Genomic DNA, 27,663 nt, shown 5'->3' with positions numbered 1-27,663 from the left:
TGTTTCTTCTCCCTATTCCCGCCCTCCCACCCCCATTCCCATCCCACCTCCTACTCCCTCTCTCATTCCATTTTTCATTAAGATTCCTTTTTAATTGACTTTATATACAGAAGACCAACTGTATACTAAGTAGAGATTTCAACTGTTTGCAGCCACACAGACACACAAAGTATAAAGTACTGTTTGAAGACCAGTCTTACTGTTAATTATACTACAACACATTAAGGACAGAGGTCCTACATGGGGAGTAAGTGCACAGTGACTCCTGTTGTTGACTTAACAATTAACATTTATGATATCAGTGATCACCTGAGGCTCTTGTCATGAGCTGACAAGGCCATGGAAGTCTTTTGAGTCCACAAACTCCATCAGTATTTGGACAAGGCCATATGCAAAGTGGAAGTTCTCTCCTCCCTTCAGAGAAAAGTACAACCTTCTTTGATGGCCCCTTCTTTCCACTGGGATCTCACTCACAGAGATCTTTCATGTAGAGCATAGTTTTTGCCACTATGTCTTGACTTTCCATGCCTGAAATGCGCTCATGGGATTTTTCAGTCAGATCCGAACGCCTCAGGGGCTTATTCTGAGGTCAGAGTGCTGTTTAGGGCATTTGTCATTCAATGAGTCTGCTGTGTGGCCTGCTTGCCCTGTTGGAACATTCTCTCCTTTTTAATTCTATCTAATGTTATTAACAGACACTTAGTCTTATTTATGTGATCCCTTTCACTTTTGGTCCTATCTATATGATCAATTCTACACTTAATATGATCACTTTATCACATAAGATGGGGTTAGTGCCACCCAGCTTAATGGGACTTGGAGTACCATGGCAAGTTTTTAGCTTCACCCTTAGGAATGTGTGCTGATCTGTACAGCTCCTCCCTCTCTGATTCCCACTCTTATTTTTAACTGGAATATTTTCAATTGACTTTATACACCTATGATTAATTCTATGTTAAGTAAAGAGTTCAACCAATGGTGTTAAATAGAAAAAAAGATTAAAAATGACTTAATAAACTGTTCCTCAACAGTCAAGACAAGGGCTGTTTAAGTAATTGCTTCTCGTAGTGTGAGTTTCACTTCTACAGGTTACCTTTTAGATGTTCTGTTAGTTAGCACAGATCAGGGAGAACACATGTTATTTGTCCCTTTGGGACTGGCTTATTTCACTAAGTAGAATGTTTTCCAGATTCATCCATTTAGTTGCAAATGACTGGATTTCGTTTTTTTAACCGCTGTGTAGTATTCCATAGAGTACACATCCCTAGTTTCCTTATCCAGTCTTCCGTCGATGGGCATTTAGGTTGATTCCATGTCTTAACTATTATGAATTGAGCTGCAATAAACATGGAGGTGCATATGACTCTTGTATTTGCTGATTTCATTTCCCTTGGGTAAATTCCAAGGAGTGGGATGGCGGGGTTGTATGGTAGGACTAGATTCAGATTTCTGAGGAATCTCCAAACTGTCTTCCATAGTGGCTTTTCCAGATTGCATTCACACCAACAGTGGATTAGGTTACCTTTTTCCCCACATCCTCGCCAGAATTTGTTGTTTGTTGATTTCTCAATGTGTTTTAGAGGAAGAACAGAGTCTTCCTCATGACTTAGAAGGTTCTGCATTGTCTCATCCCTTCTGATTCTTTGAAGCCTTACCCTTGTACAGTTCATGTTTTCCAACACACATTCTGCCCTAACTATACCAATCTTCTTCAGGTTTTTTGGGCCCAATTTTTTTCAATCTTACATCCAAGTTTTTTCTTATGCTATTTTGCATATAAATTACTCTTCCAATTTCCACTGATCCCAAGCTGCTCCTACTGCACATTATTTCAATTTATTCAACAAGTATTTAACAGACATCTGTGAACAGCCCAGCCCTGTTCTTTTCTTTTCTCAAAGATTTATTTACTTATTTAAAAAGTAGAATTGCAGTGAGAGCGAGGGAAAGACAGAGATAGTTCCTCCATCCACTGATTCACTCCCCAAATGGCTGCAAAGGCTGGGCCAGGCAAAAGCCGGGAGCCAGCAGCTTCATCTGGGTCTCCAATGTGGGTGGAGGGGGCCATCTTCTGCTGCTTTCCCAGGCACATTAGCAGTGATCTGGATCAAAGGTGGAGCAGCCAGGACTTGAACTTTGGCTCATATGGGATGCCAGCACTGCAGGCAGAGGGTTAACACTGGAGATGCGACTGTGAGCAAAACAGACAAAAATTCCTGATCCTTGTGGGATTCTCATTCTAGTGGGAGTAGATAGCTAACAAAATATAAATAAGAAAGAATATAACATAGCAAATGGTGATAAATAACAAAGGAAAAGTAAGACAGGTAAGGAGATGTGGGGTGCAGAAGCAATGTGGAAGTAGCTGTGAAACTTAACCTGTCATACTGCAAGAAGTAGACTGTGCCATCAGAAAAGCTTCAGTGTGAAATTGTGACTGCCCTTTGTGGATCTATGGCCTTGGACAGGTCACTTAACCTATAGTGATGAGTTTCCAGTTACAATAATACTACCCAATATATCCATTGTGAAAATAACAATAAAATTGTTGCCCCTGACTTGGCCTTTGGTTTGTAGTAGGAAGTATATAAATTCTAATTCACTTCCCTTGGCTAAGTTCCTCTGGGAAACTATCCCTCAGTCATCTCTAGTATATGTATTGCTTAAAACAATGACTAGGTGCACAATATTTTTCCAGTATTTGATTAAAACATTTTTAAGTATACAGAAAAGTTGGAAGCATTTATGAGGGGAAGCCCATAGACCTACTATCAAGATTCTACCATTAAGATAATATTATACTTGCTTTATCACCCATCTCTTTATTCATCTATCCATCTATCAGTTAATATTATTTGAATGTATTTTAAAACACATTGCAGATATCAGTGCATGTCCCACTACAATACTTCAACATATGCCTCATTAAGTAAAGTTCGATATTTGTTTAAAACTTTTTTGTTTTAAGTTATAATTTATGTACAATGATGTTTAAAATATTAAATATATTTACTAAGGTTTGAAAACTGCATATACCTGTGTAATGCAAACTCCTATCAAGGTATAAAATATTACTATCACTACAGGAAGCATCTTCATACTTCTTCCCAAACATATCCTGCACACTTCTCCCAGAGGAAACCGCCGGTTGATTTTTTTTTAACCACTATAAACCATTTTTGCCTGTTCTGGAATAAATTGATTTTTTAATGAATAAACACATGGATTGTTCCAGTTTGGCATTATTATTAAGAAAGCTGTCAGTGTAAGATAGCCTATGTCCTTGGGCCCCTGCACCCACATGGGAGACCCGGAGGAAACTCCTGGTTTCTGGTTCAGCTTTGCCCAGAGTCAGCTGCTGAGGCCATCTGGGGAGTGAACTAGCGAATGGAAGTCTTCTTTCTCTCTCTTTCTCTCTCTCAACTCCACCTTTCAAATAAATAAATCTTTTTTAAAAAAAATAGGAAGCTTCCAAAACTATTCATGTAAAAGTGTTTTTGTGGATATGTATTTTCATTTTCACTCAAATGAATACCCAGGAATGCAACAATTGAGTCATTCAGTAGGTGAATGGTCAGTTTCATAATTAACTACAATTTTTTTTAATCTTTCACCTTTTTGTTAATAGCCATTGTAACAAGGATGAGGTGATATCTCATTGTAGTTTTAATTTGTATTTCTCTGGTGATTAGTAATTTTGAGCATATCTTAATATGCCTGTTGACTATTTCTGTATCTTCTTTTTAGAAATTTCTATTCAAATCCTTAACTCATTTTTAAATTGGGATATGTGTTTTCATTTTATGGAGTTGTTTGAGTTCCTTATAGATTTTGGATATTAACTCCTTTTGAAATTTATGCTTTGAAAATATTTTCTTCCATCCATAGGTTGTCTGTTTGCTCTTCTGATTTGTTTTATTAGCTGTGCAGAAGCTTTTTAGTTTAATGTAATCCCATTTGTCTATCTTTTGCTTCTGTTGCTTGTAATTTTGGGCTCATATTCAAAAAGTCGGTGTTCATGCCAGTGAAGATTTTCCCTTATGTTTTCTTCTACTAGTTCTACAGTACCAAGTCTGACATTTAGATTTTTGATCCATTTTGAGTTGACTTTTGTATATGGTGTGTGAGGTGGAGGTTAACTTCATTCTTCCACATGAGATATCCAGTTGCCCCAGCACTGTTTATTGAAAAAACTGTCTTTTCTCCCATTGTGTGTTCTTGGCAACTTTGTTGAAAATCAGTTGGCTGTAAGATGTGTGGACTTATTTTTGGACATGTTATTCTGTTCCATTTTGTCTATGTGTCTTTTTATACCAGTGCCATGCTGTTTCGTTTACTATAGCTATGTAATAAATTTTTAACATTTATTTTATTTATTTGAAAGGCAGAGTTGAAAGAGAGAGAGAGATAGAGATAGAGATAGAGAGAGAGAGAGAGAGAGAGAGAGAGAGAGGTGTTCCATTTGCTGGCTTGCTCTCCAAATAGCCACATGGCTGGGGCTGGGCCAGGCCAAAGCCAGGAGCCAGGAGCTTCTTCCAGGCCTCTCACATGGGTGCAGGGGCCCAAGCACCCTCTGCTGCTTTCCCAAGTACATTAGCAGGGGCCTGGATCAGATGTAGAACATCTGGGACTCAAATTTGAGCTCTTATGGGATTCCAGTGTCATCCTTACCTGCTAAGCCACAACACTAGCCCCTATGTAATAAATTTTGAAATCATGCATCATTATGCCTCTAGCTTTTTAATTTTTGCTCAAGCTGCTTTAGGATTTACAGTGTTTCATGGTTTCAAGTGATTTTTAAGATTTTTTCTATTTCTGTGAAAAATGTCAATGAATTTTTTATAGGGATTGCAATGAACCCATACATAGCTTTGGATATTATGAACATTTTAGCAATAATAATTCCTCCAATCTAAAAACACAGAGTATCTTTCTATTTATCTGTGTGATATTTACTTTCCTTTATTGATATTTTATAGTTTTACATGTACAGATCTTTAATTTACTTGACTAAATTTTGCCTATTTTTATTTTTTGCAGTTTTCTTTGGAACTGTGTGATTCCTTTATTCTCTGCATATTAGTGTGTGTGTGTATGTGTGTGTGCACACACATGTAGCTCAAAGAGGCACACACATCAACACTACAACCATAAAGAACACGGCTCTAAGTACTGTACTTTTTAGTTTGGGGGGATCACAGATCCAGACTCATTTACTTATATTAGACAATATTAACTTCATTCAAATTTTACTGTTCATAAATCCACATAAATACAGAAATTAATACAATTAAACAAAATTGTCAGGATCTTATTTTTAAAATTCTTACATTGTAACTTTTTCTGCAGGCTATAATTACCTGCTTTATAATCGCTAAGAGTTATGGTTTAATTTAGCTACATTAATTATAAACCTTTTATATTCTTAAACAAAATGTAAGTGAAGATTACAATTGCTTACCAAAACGTCTAAGGTCTTCCAAATTTCACATATTTGCTTCCCCTTCCCCCCACCCATTCAGTTAGACATTTCAAATAAACTAAAAATAACATATCACCTGCAACACTCAATAATAGCAATCACTTGATGTAAAAAATCTTAACCATGCCCCCAGCTATTTTCAGACACAAAAACATGGCTGCCTACCAAATCTGTCAAAAGTTAGAGACACTACATTTAAGAATTAACATGAGGGTTTCAAGTTTTCTCCGGATTAGTCATTTATAACTCTGTGTTTGTTTGAGGATGTTTATGTACCTTAGGTGTCATCATTAAAACACTAAAAATTACATTTATGGTGAAGCTTTGGAAATTTTAAAAAGCAGCCAAAACAGGGTATCATGGTATAGTTAGAAAGTATTGGTCCTTCATGCTTTGGTGTGTTACATAATGGAGATTTATGAGAAGATATATGAGAGCATAAGGCTATTTAAAAAATCAACTATTCAATGTCAAACTCTTTTTTTTTAACTTTTATTTAATGAATATAAATTTCCAAAGTACAGAATATTGATTAAAATGGCTTCCCCCCCATAACGTCCCTCCAACCCACAACCCTCCCCTTATCCACTCCCTCTCCCCTTCCATTCATATCAAGATTCATTTTCAATTCTCTTTATATACAGAAGATCAGTTTAGCATACATTAAGTAAAGATTTCAACAGTTTGCTCCCACACAGAAACATAAAGTGAAAAATACTGTTTGAGTACTAGTTATAGCATTAAATCTCAATGTACAGCACACTAAGGACAAAGATCCTACATGAGGAGTAAGTGCACAGTGACTCCTGTGGTTCACTTAACAATTTGACACTCTTGTTTATGGCATCAGTAATCACCCTAGGCTCTTGTCATGAGCTGCCAAGGCTATGGAAGCCCCCTGAGTTCACTGACTCTGATCATTTTTAGACAAGGCCATGGTCAAAGTGGAAGTTCTCTCCTCCCTTCAGAGAAAGGTACCTCCTTCTTTGATGACCCATTCTTTCCACTGGGATCTCACTCGCGGAGATCTTTCATTTAGGGTTTTTTTTTTTTTTCCCCAGAGTGTCTTGGCTTTCCATGCCTGAAATACTCTCATGGGCATTTCAGCCGGATCCGCATGCCTTAAGGGCTGATTATGAGGCCAGAGTGCTGTTAGGACATTTTCCATTCTATGGGTCTGCTGTGTATCTCACTTCCCATGTTGGATCATTCTCTCCCTTTTTGATTCTCTCAGCTAGTACTTGCAGACACTAGTCTTGTTTATGTGATCCCTTTGGTTCTTAGTCCTATCATTACGATCAATTGTGAACAGAAATTGATCACTGGGACTAGTAAGATGGCATTGGTACATGCCACCTCGATGGGATTGAATTCAAATCCCCTGGTATGTTTCTAACTCTACCGTTTGAGGTAAGTCAGCTTGAGCATGTCCCGAATTGCACATCTCTTCCCTTTCTTATTCCCACTCTTATATTTAACAGCAATCACTTTTCAATTAAGTTTCAGCACTTAAGAGGAATTGTGTATTGATTACAGTATTCAACCAAAAGTATTAAGTAGAACAAACAAAAAAAAATACTAAGAGGGATAACATATTAAACTGCTCATCAACAGTCAGGGTGAGGGCTGATCAAGTCACCGCTTCTCATAGTGTTCATTTCACTTTAACAGGTTTCCTTTTTGGTGCTCAGTTAGTTGTCACCTATCAAGGAGAACAAGTGGTATTTGTCCCTTTGGGATTGGCTTATTTCACTCAACATAATGTTTTCCAAATTCCTAACAGGGATCACTTTTCAGTTAAAATTTAAACACCTAAGAATAATTGTGTGTTAATTACAGAGTTCAACCAATGGTACTAGAACAAAAAAAATACTAAAATGGATAAAGTATTACATTGTACATCAACCGTCAGGACAAGAGCTGATCAAGTCACTGTTACTCACAGTGTCCATTTCACTTCAACAAGTTTCCCCTTTGGTGCTCAGTTAGTTGTCGCCGATCAGGGAGAACATATGATATTTGTCCCTTTGGGACTGGCTTAATTCACTCAGCATGATGTTTTCCAAATTCCTCCATCTTGTTGCAAATGACGGGGTTTCGTTGTTTTTGACTGCTGTATAGTATTCTGTAGAGTACATGTCCCATAATTTCTTTATCCAGTCTACTGTTGATGGGCATTTGGGTTGGTTCCAGGTCTTAGCTATTGTGAATTGAGCTGCAATAAACATTAATGTGCAGACAGCTTGTTTGTTTGCCAATTTCATTTCCTTTGGGTAAATTCCAAGGAGTGGGATGGCCGGGTTGAATGGTAGGGTTATATTCAGGTTTCTGAGGAATATCCAGACTGACTTCCATATGGCTTGACCAGTTTGCATTCCCACCAACAGTGGGTTAGTGTCCCTGTTTCCGCACATCCTCTCCAGCATCTATTGTTGGTAGATTTCTGAATGTGAGCCATTCTAACTGGGGTGAGGTGGAACCTCATTGTGGTTTTGATTTGCATTTCCCTGATTGCTAGTGATCTTGAACATTTTTTCATGTGTCTGTTGGCCATTTGAAATTCCTCCTTTGAAAAATGTCTATTGAGGTCCTTGGCCCATCTCTTAATAGGTTGTTTGTTTTGATCTTATGGAGTTTCTTGATTTTTTTAGATTCTGGTTACCAACCCTTTATCGATTGCATAGTTTGCAAATGTATTTTCCCATTCTGTCGGTTGTCTCTTCACTTTCCTGACTGTTTCTTTTGCAGTACAGAAACTTCTCAATTTGATGCAATCCCAATTGTTAATTTTGGCTTTGACTGCCTGTGCTTCTGGGGTGTTTTCCAAGAAGTCATTGCCGGTACCTATATCTTGCAGGGTTTTTCCAATGCTCTCTAATAATTTGATGGTGTCAGGTCATAGATTTAAGTATTTAATCCAAGTTGCGTGGATTTTTGTGTAAGGTGAAAGGTAGGGGTCTTGCTTCATGATTCTGCACGTGGAAATCCAATTTTCCCAGCACCATTTATTGAATAGACTGTCCTTACTCCAGGGATTGGTTTTGGACCTTTGATCAAATATGAGTTGGCTGTAGATGTTTGGATTGATTTCTGGTGTTTCAATTCTGTTCCATTGGTCTATCCATCTGTTTCTGTACCAGTACCATGCTGTTTTGATTACAACTGCCCTGTAGTATGTCCTGAAATCTGGTATTGTGATGCCTCCAGCTTTCTTTTTGTTGTACAAGATTGCTTTAGCTATTCAAGGTCTCCTGTGCTTGCATATTAATTTCAGCATCATTTTTTCTAGATCTGAGAAGAATGTCTTTGGTATTTTGATTGGTATTGCATTGAATCTATAAATTGCTTTTGGGAGAATGGACATTTTGATGATATTGATTCTTCCAATCCATGAGCATGGAAGATTTTTCCATTTTTTGGTATCCTCTTCTATTTCTTTCTTTAAGGTTTTGTAATTTTCATCGTAGAGATCTTTAACGTCCTTGGTTAAGTTTATTCCAAGGTATTTGATTGTTTTTGTAGCTATTGTGAATGGGATTGATCTTAGAAGTTCTTCCTCAGCCATGGCATTGTCTGTGTATACAAAGGCTGTTGATTTTTGTGCATTGATTTTATACCCTGCTACTTTGCCAAAATCTTCTATGAGTTCCTATAATCTCTTAGTAGAGTTCTTTGGGTCCCCTAAATAAAGAATCATATCATCTGCAAAGAGGGATAGTTTGAGTTCTTCCTTCCCAATTTGTATCCCTTTAATTTCTTGTTCTTGCCTAATAGCTCTGGCTAGAACCTCCAGAACTATATTGAATAGCAGTGGTGAGAGTGGGCATCCCTGTCTGGTACCAGATCTCAGTGGAAATGCTTCCAACTTTTCCCCATTCAATAGGATGTTGGCCGTGGGTTTTTCATAGATTGCTTTGATTGTAGTGAGGAATGTTCCTTCCAAACCCAGTTTGCTTAGAGTTTTCATCATGAACGGGTGTTGTATTTTATCAAATGATTTCTCGGCATCTATTGAGATAATCATATGGTTTTTTTTCTGCAGTCTGTTAATGTGGTGTATCACATTGATTGTCTTGCGCACATTAAACCATCCCTGCATACCAGGGATAAATCCCACTTGGTCTGGGTGGATGATCTTTCTGATGTGTTGTTGCATTCTATTGGCGAGAATTTTATTGAGGATTTTTGCATCTATGTTCATCAGGGATATTGGTCTGTAATTCTCTTTCAATGGTGCATCTTCTTCCGGCTTAGGAATTAAGGTGATGCTGGCTTCATATAAAGAATTTGGGAGGACTCCCTCTTTTTCGATTGTTCTGCATAGTTTGAGAAGAATTGGAGTCAGATCTTCTTTAAATGTCTGGTAGAATTCAGCAGTGAATCCATCTGGTCCTGGGCTTTTCTTTGTTGGGAGGGCCTTTATTACTGTTTCAATTTCTGTCTCAGTTATGGGTCTGTTTAGGTTTTCTATGTCTTCCTGGTTCAATTTAGGTAGGTTGCATGTGTCCAGGAATCTATCCATTTTTGATAGGTTTCCCTGTTTGCTGGCATACAAGACCTTGTAGTAATTTCTGATGACTCTTTTTATTTCTGTGGTGTCTGTTGTTACGTTTCCTTTTTCATCTCTGATTTTGTTGATTTGGGTCTTTTCTCTTCTTTTTTTAGTTAGTTGGGCCAATGGGGTGTCAATTTTGTTTATTTTTTCAAAAAACCAGCTCCTCGTTTGGCTGATTTTTTGTAATGTTTTTTTGGATTCAATCCTGTTGATTTCTTCTCTGATTTTAATTATTTCTCTTCTCCTACTAGATTTGGGTCTGGTTTGCTGTAGGTTTTCTAGATGCTGAGGTGAATTGATAGCTCATCTATTTGGTGCCTTTCCAATTTCTTGATGTAGGCACCTATTGATATAAACTTTCCTCTTAACACTGCTTTTGCTGCGTCCCATAAGTTTTGGTATGTTGTGCTGTTATCCTCATTTACTTCCAGAAACTTTTTGATTTCTCTTTTCATTTCTTCTATGACCCACTGTTCATTCAGGAGCATGTTGTTCAATCTCCATGTGTTTGCGTATGCTCTAGGGATTCCTGAGTTGCTAATTTCCAACTTCATTCCTTTATGGTCTGAGAAGCTGCATGGTATGATTCTAATTCTTTTGAATTTGCTGAGACTTGCTTTATGGCCTAGTATGTGGTCAATCCTAGAGAAGGTTCCATGTACTGCTGAGAAGAATGTAAAATCTTTAGCTGTAGGATTCAAAGTTCTATAGATATCTGTTAGATCCATTTGGGCTATAGTGTCGTTTAAATCTAATGTATCCTTGTTGATCTTCTGTCCTGTGGATCTGTCTATTTCTGAGAGTGGAGTATTGAAGTCCCCCAGTACTATTGCATTGGGGTCTAAGTCTCCCTTTAATTCCCTTAACAAATCTTTTAGATAAACCGGTGCCCTGTAGTTAGGTGCATATACATTGATAATTGTTATATCTTCCTGTTGAATTGATCCCTTAATCATTATGTAGTGTCCCTCTTTGTCTCTCTTAACAGTTTTTGTGGTAAAGTTTATGTTGTCCGATATTAAGATGGCTACGCCCGCTCTTTTTTCATTTCTGTTGGCATGGTATATCTTTTTCCAGCCTTTCACTTTCAGTCTGTATGGATCTTTGTTGGAAAGATGTGTTTCTTGTAAGCAGCAAATAGATAGGTTTTGTTCCTTAACCCATTCTGCCAATCTGTGTCTTTTAACTGGACAGTTCAGGCCATTAACGTTCAATGTGACTAATGATAAGTGGTAACTTTGCCCTGCCATTTGCCACAGATAAGTTCTAATATATGCTTTGAATTCCCTGTGATCTTTTGCTGTGAGGTTTCCTTCCTTTACCTTCTTTCATATTGATGACCGTGTTTCTTTGTTTCTGTGTGCAACACATCTTTAAGCATCTTTTGCAGGGCTGGACGAGTGTCGACAAATTCTTTCAATTTCTGTTTGCTATGAAAAGTCTTTATTTCACCTTCATTCACAAATGATAGCTTTGCAGGATATAGTATTCTGGGCTGGCAGCTTTTCTCTCTTAGTACCTGGGCTATATCTCGCCATTCCCTCCTGGCTTGTAGAGTTTCTGATGAGAAGTCAGCTGTGAGTCTGATTGGAGATCCTCTGAGAGTAATCTGATGTTTCTCTCTTGCACATTTTAGGATCTTTTCTTTATTTTTCACTGTGGAGAGTTTAATTACAATGTGTCGTGGTGAGGATCTCTTTTGGTCGTGTTTATTAGGGGTTCTGTGAGCTTCCTGTACTAGGATTTCTCTGTCCTTCTCCAAACCTGGGAAATTTTCTGCTAATATCTCACTAAAAAGGCCTTCTAATCCTTTCTCCCTCTCCATGCCTTCAGGAACTCCTAGAACCCGAATGTTGGTTTTTTTAATAGTATCCTGCAGGTTCCTGACAATATGTTTTAGATTTCTAATTTCCTCTTCTTTTCTTTGGTCTGACTGTATCCTTTCCTGTTCTCTGTCTTCTAAGTCCGATATTCTCTCTTCTGCTTCACCCATTCTGTTTGTAAGGCTCTCTATTGTGTTTGTCATTTGATCTATTGAATTCTTCACTTCATTATTTCTCGTCACTATCACAGTTTCCTGTTGTACTAGTTGTTTTGTTTCATTTTGATTCCTCCTTAATATTTCATTTTCATGAGAGAGATTTTCTATCTTGTCCATTAAGGATTTCTGTAGTTCAAGAATTTGTTTTTGAGAACTTCTTAATGTTCTTATCAATTTTTTGAGATCTGCTTCTTGCATTTCTTCTAACTCATCATCTTCATAATCTTGAATTGGGGTGTCTTTTTCATTTGAGGGCTTCATGGTGACTTCCTTGTTTTTATTACCTCGGTTTTTGCGTTTGTTTTTTGGCATATTGGAGATATTTGGTTTCTTCACTGTGGTGCTTTTTCTTGTTATACTATGACTCTAGATTAAGTGGACTGTCTGTTTTTGATGGAGCCTTAGAGGTTTGAGATGGGTGTGGCCTGAGAGCTCTGTTTGGTGTGCCAAAGGTGACACTCCCAGGTTAGGCGTGGTAGATCTCTCTCTCTCTCTTTCTTTCTTTTTTTGATTCAAAAGGGAAGTAATTCTGCACAGCTGAATGAAGTTGGAGGTAGTTAGCAGGCAAATTATATACCCACAGGAGCCAGAGATCAGAAGCTCTTTCCCAAGGACCACACAGGGAATCTGTTCTGCCCTCAGGGTGGGCTCAGATTCTCTTTCAGTCTCCCACTGGGTTGCCAAAGTTATGGAATTGTAGCGTCTCTGGAGAGTACTCACGTGAATTCTGTGAGTTCTCTCCCCCACCGTCTCTTTTTTCACAGTCTCAGTTCAGTAGCACCACAAATTTACTAGGTCCTAATCTCCTGTTAATTCACCCTGCCCAGAGTCAGGTTTTTCTGCTAGGCTCAGGGCCGGTGCAGACCTGAGGTCGCTCTGCTTATGACGTATGTCCAAGATGGCACCTGCTCTTTGTCTTGCTCGCCTTTGAGAGGTGAGTGGAGAGAGAGAAACCCGTGTCCATACCAGTCACCTTTTTTTTTCTCTCTCTCTCTCTTCCAGTTAGCCTGGTGAACTTCCCCCCCCCGGGGGTCGTTCCCTCTAGTCTCCTCTTTCCGCTTGCCTGCCGGTGTCTCGGGCTATTGCGGTTCGGCTCACCTCGCGTTCCAGCGCTGGTGTGTTGAGTCTGCCACTGGTGTCCCGAACTGTGAGCTCCCACACTCTCCACGCAGTTCCACTGTGTATCACTTGTTCCGGAAGAGTTTCTTCTGCTGTTTCCTCCCCTACTCTTCCTTGAACCTGCAGTATCTCCACTTTTATTAAACTGTCTCTCCCCGGACTATCAGTGTGCTCCCTTCCTATTCCGCCATCTTGCCTCCTCCCCCCAATGTCAAACTCTTGACAAATCATTTTACTTAAAGCAGATGAGAAAAGGTACTAAGGTGCTATGTTGTAGGCTCCTGCTGGTAAAAATGGATATTTGAGTTCAAGATGCAACGAAAGTATAAAGTTGTTGGTTTCACTTTAGTGAAAGTATCTCTAAAAATGAAGTTGCTCAAGCACATCCTGCAATTATTATTAATGAGATTTTTAAATTTCTTTTTTAGGTAAGTCACTGCTAGCATATAGAAACTATTGTCTTTTGTATGTTGATTTTGCATCTTGCAACTTTATTGAATTCTTTTATTAGCTCTAAAAGTTTTTTTGGTGGAGTCATTAGGGTTTATGTAAGATTATGTCTTTTGTAATCATGGAAAATTTGACTTCCTCCTTTCTAATGCAGGTGCCTTTTATTGCTTTCTCTTGCCCAGTTACTCTGGCTAGGGCTTTCAGCACCATAATGAATACAGGTGGCAAGAGTGGGTATCCTTGTCCTGTTTCTGGTCTTAGAGTAAACACTTTCAACTTTTCATCATTGGGTTGGATATTAGCTTTTAGTTTGTTATATATATTCTCTGTTGTGTTGAGGTATATAACTAATTTGTTGAGATTTTTATCATGAAAACATGTTGAATTTTGCCAAATGATCTTCTTCCATCTATTGACATGACCATATGGTTTTGTCTATCATTCCATTAATGTATGTATCAGTTATTGATTTGCATATGTTGAACCATTCTTATATCCCTGGGATAAATCCCACTTGATTATGATGACTGACCCGTTTTATAAAAACAAAGTATTTTAACATTTTATTTCAGAATAGTATACCATTGTGTATATGTACCTCATTTACTTTATCCATTCATCTGATGATGGACATGTTGGTTTATTCCATATTTTGGCTATGGTGAACAATGCTGGCAGAAACATGGTGGTGCAGGTATCTCTGGTACAATGAGATCATGTCTTTGGGTACATACTCAGTAGTGGGATTGCTGGGTCATATGGCAGGTCTACCTCTAGTTTTTAAAGAAGTCTCTACACTGTTTTCCACAGTGGCTGCAGTAATTTACATTCCCACCAACAGTGTATAACAGTTCCCCTTTCTGCACATCCTTGCCAGAATTAGTACCTCTCTCTTTTTTAAAGATTTATTTATTTATTGTTGAAAGTCAGAGTTACACACACACACAGAGAGAGATCTTCTATCTTCTGAAGGCCAGCACTGGTCCAGGCCATAGCCAGGAGCTTCATCTGGGTCTCCCATGTGGGTGGCTCCTGTGGGTATATAATTTGCCTGCTAACTACCTCCAAATTCATTCAGCAGTGTGGAATTACTTCCCTTTTGAATCAAAAAAAGAAAGAAAGAGAGAGAGATCTACCACACCTAACCTGGGAGTGTCACCTTTGGCACACCAAACAGAGCTCTCAGGCCACACCCATCTCAAACCTCTAAGGCTCCATCAAAAACAGACAGTCCACTTAATCTAGAGTCATAGTATAACAAGAAAAAGCACCACAGTGAAGAAACCAAATATCTCCAATATGCCAAAAAACAAACGCAAAAACCGAGGTAATAAAAACAAGGAAGTCACTATGACGCCCCCAAATGAAAAAGACACCCCAATTCAAGATTATGAAGATGATGAGATAGAAGAAATGCAAGAAGCAGATCTCAAAAAATTGATAAGAACATTAAGAAGTTCTCAAAAACAAATTCTTGAACTACAGAAATCCTTAATGGACAAGATACAAAATCTCTCTCGTGAAAATGAAATATTAAGGAGGAATCAAAATGAAACAAAACAACTAGTACAACAGGAAACTGTGATAGTGACGAGAAATCATAATGAAGTGAAGAATTCAATAGATCAAAGGAAAAACACAATAGAGAGCCTTACAAACAGAATGGGTGAAGCAGAAGAGAGAATATCGGACTTAGAAGACAGAGAACAGGAAAGGATACAGTCAGACCAAAGAAAAGAAGAGGAAATTAGGAATCTAAAACATATTGTCGGGAATCTTCAGGATACTATTAAAAAACCCAACATTCAGGTTCTAGGAGTTCCTGAAGGCATGGAGAGGGAGAAAGGATTAGAAGGCCTTTTTAGTGAGATATTAGCAGAAAATTTCCCAGGTTTGGAGAAGGACAGAGACATCCTAGTACAGGAAGCTCACAGAACCCCTAATAAACACGACCAAAAGAGATCCTCACCACGACACGTTGTAATTAAACTCTCCACAGTGAAACATAAAGAAAAGATCCTAAAATGTGCAAGAGAGAAACGTCAGATTACTCTCAGAGGATCTCCAATCAGACTCACAGCTGACTTCTCATCAGAAACCCTACAAGCTAGGAGGGAATGGTGAGATATAGCCCAGGTACTAAGAGAGAAAAACTGCCAGCCCAGAATATTATATCCTGCAAAACTCTCATTTGTGAATGAAGGTGAAATAAAGACTTTTCACAGCAAACAGAAATTGAAAGAATTTGTCGCCATTTGTCCAGCCCTGCAAAAGATGCTTAAAGATGTGTTGCACACAGAAACACAGAAACACGGTCATCAATATGAAAGAAGGTAAAGGAAGGAAACCTCACAGCAAAAGATCACAGGGAATTTGAAGCATATATTAGAACTTATCTTTGGCAAATGGCAGGGCAAAGTTACCACTTATCATTAGTCACATTGAACATTAATAGCCTGAACTGTCCAGTTAAAAGACACAGATTGGCTGACTGGCTTAAGGAACAAAACCCATCTATTTGCTGCTTACAAGAAACACATCTTTCCAACAAAGATGCACACAGACTGAAAGTGAAAGGCTGGAAAAATATATACCATGCCAACAGAAATGAAAAGAGCAGGCATAACCCTCTTAATATCGGACAACATAAACTTTACCACAAAAACTGTCAAGAGAGACAAAGAGGGACACTATATAATGATTAAGGGATCAATTCAACAGGAAGATATAACAATTATCAATGTATATGCACCTAAATACAGGGCACCGGTTTATTTAAAAGATTTGTTAAGGGACTTAAAGGGAGACTTAGACCCCAATACAATAGTACTGGGGGACTTCAATACTCCACTCTCAGAAATAGACAGATCAACAGGACAGAAGATCAACTAGGAGACAGTAGATTTAAACGACACTATAGCCCAAATGGATCTAACAGATTTATACAGAACTTTCAATCCTACAGCTAAAGATTTTACATTCTTCTCAGCAGTACATGGAACCTTCTCTAGGACTGACCACATACTAGGCCATAAAGCAAGTCACAGCAAATTCAAAAGAATTAGAATCATACCATACAGCTTCTCAGACCATAAAGGAATGAGGTTGGAAATCAGCAACTCAGGAATCCCTAGAGCATACGCAAACACATGGAGATTGAACAACATGCTCCTGAATGAACAGTGGGTCATAGAAGAAATCAAAAGAGAAATCAAAAACTTTCTGGAAGTAAATGAGGATAACAGCACAACATACCAAAACTTATGGGACGCAGCAAAAGCAGTGTTAAGAGGAAAGTTTATATCAATAGGTGCCTACATCAAGAAATTGGAAAGGCACCAAATAGATGAGCTTTCAATTCACCTCAAGGATCTAGAAAACCTACAGCAAACCAGACCCAAATCTAGTAGGAGAAGAGAAATAATTAAAATCAGAGAAGAAATCAACAGGATTGAATCCAAAAAAACATTACAAAAAATCAGCCAAACGAGGAGCTGGTTTTTTGAAAAAATAAACAAAATTGACACCCCATTGGCCCAACTAACTAAAAAAAGAAAAGACCCAAATCAATAAAATCAGAGATGAAAAAGGAAACGTAACAATAGACACCACAGAAATAAAAAGAATCATCAGAAATTACTACAAGGACTTGTATGCCAGCAAACAGGGAAACCTATCAAAAATGGATAGATTCCTGGACACATGCAACCTACCTAAATTGAACCAGGAAGACATAGAAAACCTAAACAGACCCATAACTGAGACAGAAATTGAAACAGTAATAAAGGCCCTCCCAAAAAAGAAAAGCCCAGGACCAGATGGATTCACTGCTGAATTCTACCAGACATTTAAAGAAGAACTAACTCCAATTCTTCTCAAACTATTCAGAACAATTGAAAAAGAGGGAGTCCTCCCAAATTCTTTCTATGAAGCCAGCATCACCTTAATTCCTAAGCTGGAAAAAGATGCAGCATTGAAAGAGAATTACAGACCAATATCCCTGATGAACATAGATGCAAAAATCCTCAATAAAATTCTGGCCAATAGAATGCAACAACACATCAGAAAGATCATCCACCCAGACCAAGTGGGATTTATCCCTAGTATGCAGGGATGGTTTAATGTGCGCAAAACAATCAATGTGATACACCACATTAACAGACTGCAGAAGAAAAACCATAGGATTATCTCAATAGATGCCGAGAAAGCATTTGATAAAATACAACACTTTTCATGTTGAAAACTCTAAGCAAACTGGGTATGGAAGGTACATTCCTCAATACAATCAAAGCAATCTATGAAAAACCCACAGCCAACATCCTATTGAATGGGGAAAAGTTGGAAGCATTTCCACTGAGATCTGGTATGAGACAGGGATGCCCACTCTCACCACTGCTATTCAATATAGTTCTGGAAGTTCTAGCCAGAGCTATTAGGCAAGAAAAAGAAATTAAAGGGAAACAAATTGGGAAGGAAGAACTCAAACTATCCCTCTTTGCAGATGATATGATTCTTTATTTAGGGGACCCAAAGAACTCTACTAACAGACTATTGGAACTCATAGAAGATTTTGGCAAAGTAGCAGGGTATAAAATCAATGCACAAAAATCAATGGCCTTTGTATACACAGGCAATGCCACGGCTGAGGAAGAACTTCTAAGATCAATCCCATTCACCATAGCTACAAAAACAATCAAATACCTTGGAATAAACTCAACCAAGGACGTTAAGGATCTCTACCACGAAAATTACAAAACCTTAAAGAAAGAATTAGAAGAGGATACCAAAAAATGGAAAAATCTTCCATGCTCATGGATTGGAAGAATCAATATCATCTAAATGTCCATTCTCCCAAAAGCAATTTATAGATTCAATGCAATACCAGTCAAGATACCGAAGACCTTCTTCTCAGATATGGAAAAAATGATGCTGAAATTCATATGGAGACACAGGAGACCTCGAATAGCTAAAGCAATCTTGTACAACAAAAACAAAGCTGGAGGCATCAGAATACCAGATTTCAGGACATACTACAGGGCAGTTGTAATCAAAACAGCATGGTACTGGTACAGAAACAGATGGATAGACCAATGGAACAGAATTGAAACACCAGAAATCAATCGAAACATCTACAACAAACTCATATTTGATCAAGGATCCAAAACCAATCCCTGGAGTAAAACAGTCTATTCAATAAATGATGCTGGGAAAATTGGATTTCCACGTGCAGAAGCATGAAGCAAGACCCCTACCTTTCACCTTACTCAAAAATTCACTCAACATGGATTAAAGACTTAAATCTATGACCTGACACCATCAAATTATTAGAGAGCATTGGAAAAACCCTGCAAGATATAGGTACCAGCAATGACTTCTTGGAAAACACCCCAGAAGCACAGGCAGTCAAAGCCAAAATTAACAATTGGGATTGCATCAAATTGAGAAGTTTCTGTACTTCAAAAGAAAAAGTCAGGAGAGTGAAGAGGCAACCTGCAGAATGGGAAAAAATATTTGCAAACTATGCAACTGATAAAGAGTTGATAACCAGAATCTACAAAGAAATCAAGAAAATCCACAATATCAAAAAAAAAACCCACTTAAGAGATGGGCCAAGGACCTCAATAGACATTTTGCAAAAAGAGGAAATCCAAATGGCCAGCAGACACATGAAAAAATGTTCAAGATCACTAGCAATCAGGGAAATGCAAATCAAAACCACAATGAGGTTTCACCTCACCCCAGTTAGAATGGCTCACATTCAGAAATCTACCAACAATAGATGCTGGCGAGGATGTGGGGAAAAAGGGACACTAACCCACTGTTGGTGGGAATGCAAATTGGTTAAGCCACTATGGAAGTCAGTCTGGAGATTCCTCAGAAACCTGAATATAACCCTGCGATTCAACCCAGCCATCCTACTCCTTGGAATTTACCCAAAGGAAATGAAGTTGGCAAACAAACAAGCTGTCTGCACCTTAATGTTTATTGCAGCTCAATTCACAATAGCTAAGACCTGGAACCAACCCAAATGCCCATCAACAGTAGACTGGATAAAGAAATCATGGGACATGTACTCTATAGAATACTATAAGCAGTCAAAAACAATGAAATCCAGTCATCTGCAACAAGATGGAGGAATTTGGAAAACATCATGCTGAGTGAATTGAGCCAGTCCCAAAGGGACAAATATCATATGTTCTCCCTGATCGGCGACAACTAACTGAGCACCAAAGGGGAAACTTGTTGAAGTGAAATGGACACTGTGAGAAACAGTGACTTGATCAGCTCTTGTCCTGACGGTTGATGTACAATGTAATGCTTTATCCATTTTAGTATTTTTTTTTGTTCTACTACCATTGGTTGAACTCTGTAATTAACACACAATTATTCTTAGGTGTTTAAATTTTAACTGAAAAGTGATCCCTGTAAGGAATTTGGAAAACATTATGTTGAGTGAAATAAGCCAATCCCAAAGGGACAAATACAACTTGTTCTCCTTGATAGGTGACAACTAACTGAGCACCATAAAGGAAACCTGTTAAAGTAAAATGAACACTATGAGAAATGGTGACTTGATCAGCCCTCACCCTGACTGTTGATGAGCAACTTGATATGTTATCCCTCTTAGTATATTTTTTGTTTGTTCTACTTAATACTTTTAGTTGAATACTGTAATCAGTACACAATTCTTCTTAAGCGCTGAATCTTAACTGAAAAGTGATCTCTGTTAAATATAAGAGTGGGAATAAGAGAGGGAAGAGATGTGCAATTCGGGACATGTTCAAGCTGACTTACCTCAAACGGTAGAGTTAGAAACATACCAGGGGATTCGAATTCAATCCCATCAAGGTGGCATGTACCAATGCCATCTCACTAGTCCCAGTGATCAATTTCTGTTCACAATTGATCGTAATGATTGGACTAAGAACCAAAGGGATCACATAAACAAGAATAGTGTCTGCTAATACTAAGTGATAGAATAAAAAAGGGAGAGAACGATCCAACATGGGAAGTGGAATACACAGCAGACCCATAGAATGGCAGATGTCCTAGACAGCACTCTGGCCTCATAATCAGCCCTTAAGGCATGCGGATCCGCCTGAAATGCCCATGAGAGTATTTCAGGCATGGAAAGCCAAGACACTCTGGGAAAAAAAAACCTATATGAAAGATCTCTGCGAGTAAGATCCCAGTGGAAGGAATGGGTCATCAAAGAAGGAGGTACCTTTCTCTGAAGGGAGGAGAGAACTTCCACTTTGACCATGGCCTTGTCTAAATATATCGGAGTCAGTGAACTCAGGGGGCTTCCATAGCCTTGGCAGCTCATGACAAGAGCCTAGGGTGATTACCGAGGCCATAAACAAGAGTGTCAATTTTTTTTTTAAATTTTTTTGACATCTTTATTTGCAAGTAGCAAAATCAGAATATGAATATAAATTTCCAAAGTACAGCTTATGGATTACAATGGATTTCCCCCCATAACGTCCCTCCCACCCGCAACCCTCCCCTTATCCCTCCCTCTCCCCTTCCATTTACATCAAGATTCATTTTCAATTCTCTTTATATACAGAAGATCAGTTTAGCATACATTAAGTAAAGATTTCAACAGCTTGCTCCCACACAGAAACATAAAGTGAAAAATACTGTTTGAGTACTAGTTATAGCATTAAATCTCAATGTACAGCACACTAAGGACAAAGATCCTACATGAGGAGTAAGTGCACAGTGACTCCTGTTGTTCACTTAACAAACTGACACTCTTGTTTATGGCATCAGTAATCATCCTAGGCTCTTGTCATGAGCTGCCAAGGCTAGGGAAGCCTTTTGAGTTCACTGACTCCGATCATATTTAGACAAGGCCATAGTCAAAGTGGAAGTTCTCTCCTCCCTTCAGAGAAAGGTACCTCCTTCTTTGATGACCCATTCTTTCCACTGGGATCTCACTCGCAGCGATCTTTCATTTAGGTTTTTTTTTTCCCCAGAGTGTCTTGGCTTTCCATGCCTGAAATACTCTCATTGGCATTTCAGCCGCATCCGCATGCCTTAAGGGCTGATTCTGAGGCCAGAGTGCTGTTAGGTCATTTGCCATTGTTTGGGTCTGCTGTGTATCTCACTTCCCATGTTGGATCATTCTCTCCCTTTTTGATTCTATCAGCTAGTATTTGCAGACACTAGTCTTGTTTATGTGATCCCTTTGGTTCTTAGTCCTATCATTACGATCAATTGTGAACAGAAATTGATCACTGGGACTAGTGAGATGGCATTGGTACGTGCCACCTCGATGGGATTGAATTCGAATCCCCTGGTATGTTTCTAACTCTACCGTTTGAGGTAAGTCAGCTTGAGCATGTCCCGAATTGCATATCTCTTCCCTTTCTTATTCCCAAGAGTGTCAATTTGTTAAGTCAACAACAGGAGTCACTGTGCACTTACTCCTCATGTAGGATCTTTGTCCTTAGTGTGCTGTACATTGAGATTTAATGCTATAACTAGTACTCAAACAGTATTTTTCACTTTATGTTTCTGTGTGGGAGCAAACTGTTGAAATCTTTACTTAATGTATGCTAAACTGATCTTCTGTATATAAAGAGAAATGAAAATGAATCTTGATGTGAATGGAAGGATAGAGGGAGGGATGGGGGGGTTGCGGGTGGGAGGGACGTTATAGGGGGGAATCCATTGTAATCCATAAGCTGTACTTAGGAAATTTATGTTCATTAAATAAAAATTAAAAAAAAGAAATCTTGAATCATCAAGAATGAAGGAAAAGGAAGAGAAATGGTAAATTTCTCTTTTTAATTTCCTCTTAACAGGTAACATGTTTTATTATTAAAGTGAAGAAATGCAACCATGTCTGATAGGGTTTTCAATGTACGAAGATGTAATATACCAGTGTAAGAAAAGTATGATATGTAAAACAGAGAGACTAATAAACTGGTAAAATTTCAATATTCCAATTGAATTAGTAAAATATCAATTCTCAATTGATTGTGAAAAAAATATATATTTCAGAATCCCTAGAAAAATCACTAAAACATTTGTACAATGATAAATGCTCAAATGTGGATATGTTACATGGAATGCAAATATTCAGAAAATAAACAAAAGGAAAATAGACTACAACCTAAACACATTGATAGTTTCAATAAATGGAAATTACCTAAAATACATCAACCAAAATACCGAGAATGTCAGGTTAGATAAAAGAAAACATTACTCAAATATGTGCCACTCTCAAGGAACTAAACAACTCAACTATTCTTCAGTGACTAAATAAATAAATGTTGGACCATCCATACAATGGTATTTTACTGCATAATATAAAGGAATAATCAATTGATACCTGCTAAATCTTGACCAATTCTCAAAGCCATCAGGTGAGCAAAAGAAGCCAGACTCAAAAGGTTACCTACCAATTCCATTTATCCAGCAGTCTATAAAAGACAAAACTATAGAAGCTGGCATCGTGGTGCAGCAGGTTAAGCAGCTGCTTAGAACACTAGCATATCATATCCAAACAGTGGTTTCAGCCTCTGCTGCTCTGCTTCTGAGACGGTTCCTTGCTAATGCGTCTGCAAAAGCAGAGCCTCTGGAACAGCACTGCTGCCAAGTGAAGAGCCATGGCTCCAGTCAGTTGGACTTACATGTTGGCCGGCATCATCTATGACTAGCAGTTATTGTCTTGGTCTGAGTCCACCTGAGGAGGGCAGCCCATAGCAGCATGGGCCTTGAACCTACTTCCGTGATGTGATGGCCTTGATGGGCTGTGGACTCCCATTGTGGTCTAGAATTGTGGCATTCATGCTCATGGAATTGTCCAATTCCTTTCTCCCCAAGTCTAAGAAAGCACAAAATAGAAGTATGGGGTAAGAGAAGTAGATAGGTAACAAAACATTGAATAGAAACTTGGGGCTGGATTCTGTCTCTGTACTTACAGTGTTAATTCACTCCAGATGGGCTTTGAGCAAGTGCTACTCTAATCTTGGTCACACCCTGCAGTTCCATGAGGAACCATACAACACCTTGGGACTCCATAATAGACTGAGGATCAGTGCTTCCACAACCTCAACTTTGCCCTGTGTGTCACAACAAAAACATGTGAACTCCTGCCAGGGTTGAGAAGAGTACCTCATACTCCCACTGTTACTGCTTTTGATTACAATGGAAAGTATATCAAAACAGGAAATTATCACAAATATGAATAGCAACAGAGAAAGAAAAGAATAATAAGATAATAAGAAAAACAGAAGAAAATAACTAGAATTTCAGTACTAAGTCTTAGCAATAATAACCTTGAATGTAAACAGACTAAATTCTCTGATTAACAACTGTAGACTAGGGACCTGCATTGTGGCACAGCAAGTTAAGCCTTCGTCTGTGATGATGGCATCCCATTTAGGCATTGGTTAGAGTCCTGGCTACTCCACCTCTGATCCAGCTCCCTGCTAATGCACCTGGGAAGATAGCCCAAGTACTTGGGCCCCTGAACCCACTTGGGGATCTCAGATGGAGCTCCAGGCTCATGGCTTCAGCCTGGCCCTATCCCTGCTGTTGTGGCCATTTGGGGAGTTAACCAGGGGAAAGGAGCTCGCTCACTCTCTCCCTCTCCCTCTCTCCCTCTCTTTTTCTCTCTCTCCATCTTGCTCTGTATCTGCTTCTCTCTTTGTAACTCTGCCTGTCAAATAAATAAGCAGATCTTTAAAAAATGTAGACTAGCTGAATGTATTAGAAAAAAAGAATGAACAATATACTGCCCACAGGAAGTCCATTATACCAGTAAAGACCACACAGAGACTGAAAGTGAAAGGATGGAAAAACATATTTCATGTAATTGGAAACCAAAAGCAAACAGGATTAGCTATACTTACATCAGACAAAATAGACTTGGAGACAAAAACTGATAAAAGAGAGACAAAGTTACTACATGATGATCAAGAGATCAATTCAACAAGAAGATGAAATGTAAGTATGTACACACCTAATGCTGGATTACCAAATGAAAAATAAACATTAAATCTTAAGAGTTAAGATACAACACAACAATAGTAGGGTACTTCAATACCATAATTTCATTAACAGATCACCCAGACAAAGCACCAACATAAAACATCATACTTAAACTATACTATATACCAAATGCACATATTAGCCTCATTGACTCTCTGCAGAATACACATACATTCTTTTCATCAGAACATTCACCAGAACAGACCATATACCAATCCATAAAACAAGTCTCAACAAAGTAAAAAAAAAATTATCTCCTTTGACTACAATGGAATAAGCCTAGTAATCAACAACAGAAGAAATTTTAGGAATTAGAAACATACAAGGAGACTGAACTATGTACTTCAGAATAAAAAATGGGTCACAAGACAGGCATTGTGGTGCAGCAGGTCAAGCCACTGCCTGTGATGCTGGCACCCTATATGAGCAATTCAAGTCCCAGCTGTTCCACTTCTGAACCAACCGCTTGTTAATGTGCCTGGGAAGGCAGGAGAAAATGGTCCAAGTACTTGGGCTGCTGCCACCCATGCTGGAGACTCTGATGGAGTTCTAGGCTCCTAGCTCCCAGCCTTTGCCATTGCTGTCATTTGGAGAGTGAACCAGCAGATGGGAGATCTGACTTTCTTTTTGTCTCTCCCTCTCTCTCTGGAACTCTTTCAGATAAATAAACAACATTAAAAAAGAAAAATGGGTCATTGAAGAAATGAGAAGGAGACACAACATATGAAAACATACCGGAGGGGCCGGCACTGTGATACAGCAAGTAATGTCACCGCTTGAAGTTCCGACATCCCATATGGGCGCTGGTTTGAGTCCTGGATGCTCCACTTCCCATCCAATTCTCTGCTATGGCCTGGGAAATCAGTATAAGGTGGCCCAAGTCCTTGGGCACCTGCACTCAAATGAGAGACCCAGAAGAAGCTCCTGGCTTCAGATTGAATCAGCTCCAGCTGTTGGGACCATGTGGGGAGTGAACCAGCAGATGGAAGACTTCTCTCTCTCTCTCTCTCTTTCTCTGCCTCTGCCTTTCAAGTAAATGAATAAATTTTTAAAAAACCAAACGGGATACAGTAAAAACAAAACTAAGAGGGGAAATTTATAGAAATAAGTACCTACATTGAAAACATAGAAAATCAAATAAACAACCTAGAAATGCATCTCAAGTACCTGGAAAGGCAAGAACAAACCAAATCAAAATCAAAATTACAACATGGAAACAAAGGATAAATATCAGATCAGAAATAAATGAAAAAGAGAAAAAAACCCAAAATATTAACAAAGTGAAAAGTTGGGATTTTTTGAAAAGAAAAATGAAACTGGTAAATCTTGGGTTAGCATTGGTGTTCAGTTAATTAAACTGCTGCTTGTGGTGTCCATAACCCATATTTGAGTGCCAGTTTTAGTACCAGCTCTTCTGCTTCCAATCTAGCTCTCTGCTATTGCACCTGAGAAATAGAAAATGATTGCATAAATACTTGAGTTTCAGCCAACCCTGTGGGAGATCTGGATGACATTCTTGGCTTTTAGCTTCAGCTTGGCTCATCCCCAGCTGTTGCAGCCATTTGGGAAGTGAATCAGTGGATAGATCTCTCTCTCTCTTTCTTTCTCTCTCTCTCTCTCTCTCTCTTTTTCTCTCTCTTGCAGCGTTTCAAATAAATCTTTAAAAAAACAATAATCACTAGCTAGAATAAGAAAAATGAGAACTCAATATCAATAAAATTGAAGATTAAAAATGAGGTATTATAACTGATACCAAAGATATACAAAGACTCATTAGAGACTACTATGAACAACAATATGCAAATAAATTGGAAAGAAATGGATACATTTCTAGGTACATATAACCTACCAAAACTGGAACATGAATACACTGAAAATGCAAACAGACCAAAAATCAGTAATAAGATTGAATCGGTTAAGAAAAAGAGAGAGAGATCCAAAAAGGAAAATTTAGGACCAGATGGGTTCACTGCTGAATTCTTCCAAACTTTTAAGAACTAACACAAGTTTTTCTCTATTTCAAAACATTGAAAATCAGGGGACAGTTTCAAATTCATCCTATGAGACCAGCATCAACTTGCTACCAAAATAAGACAAGGCCACAACAAAAAAGAAAAAACAAAACCACAGATCAATATATTTGGTGAACATAGATGCAAAAATTTTCAACAAAATATTAGCACATTGCATCCAATAGCACTTCAAAAATATCATTCACCATTATCAAGTGGAATTTATCCCAGTAATGTTTCAACATATACAAATCTATAAATGTAATATATCACATCAACAGAATGAAGGACAAAAATTATATTGTCATTTCAATATCTTCAGAAAAAGCATTTAGTAAAACTCAACATCCATTAGTGATAAAAGTCCTAAAATTTTGGTATAGAAGTAACATATATCAACACAGTAAAAACTAAATATGAAAAATCCATAGCCATAATCATTGAATGGGGGGAGGACTTGAAAGCACTTCCTCTAAGATCTGGAACCAGACACCAATGTTCATTCTCAGTGCCTTATTCAATATAGTTTTAGAGTAGCTAAACAAGAGTAAGAAAAAAGGAATATAAATAGGAAAAGAAGAAGTAAAATTATCCCTATTTACAGATATCATGATTTTATGTACATAGAAAAACACAAGGGTTCCACAAAAGGACTACTAGAACTAATTCAGTAAAGTTTCAGGACACAAAATCAATAGCATTTGTAATAATAAACTCACTAGGAAAGAAATGATGAGATCAATTCCATTCATAGTCATTACAAAAAATAAAATATTACAAGTTATAACCAAGGTTGTGAAGTAACTACAAAGAAAATAACAAAATACTAACGAAAGAAATTGGCAGACACGAAAAAAGGTAATACTTCCCATGTTCATACACTAGAATAACTGATTTATTAAAATGTCCATATTACCCAAAATGATTTACAGAATCAGCACAATTTCCATCAAGATACCAATGACCTTCTTCACAGAACTAGAAAACCCAATCCTAA

General features: G+C 38.1%; 1 protein-coding gene across 13 annotated transcripts in view; it reads left to right on the top strand.

Annotated features, from left to right (window-relative positions):
* The window catches only part of LOC149119780 (trimethyllysine dioxygenase, mitochondrial-like), a 110,969-nt gene that overhangs the window by 67,839 nt on the left and 15,467 nt on the right, over positions 1-27,663 (top strand). For 3 of the 13 annotated variants that reach the window (XM_089324596.1, XM_089324597.1, XM_089324598.1), the window contains one exon: positions 25,315-26,450. The exons of 4 other annotated variants lie outside the window; for them this stretch is intronic. In XM_089324596.1, coding sequence (XP_089180722.1) covers positions 25,315-25,318 — 4 coding nt within the window. In that variant the 3' untranslated portion in view covers positions 25,319-26,450. Of the gene's footprint in view, positions 1-5,040; positions 5,187-25,314; positions 26,451-27,663 lie in introns of those variants that run through there. 6 more of the 13 variants (XM_089324591.1, XM_089324601.1, XM_089324590.1 and 3 more) reach the window with 4 other exon arrangements.

This window comes from Oryctolagus cuniculus, chromosome X (assembly GCF_051225735.1).
Source record: "Oryctolagus cuniculus isolate XC-2025 breed Fujian yellow rabbit chromosome X, ASM5122573v1, whole genome shotgun sequence".
Lineage (NCBI taxonomy): Eukaryota > Metazoa > Chordata > Mammalia > Lagomorpha > Leporidae > Oryctolagus > Oryctolagus cuniculus.
The sequence above is the reverse complement of the archived record's forward strand: the minus strand, read 5'-3'. Positions and strand labels throughout refer to the sequence as shown.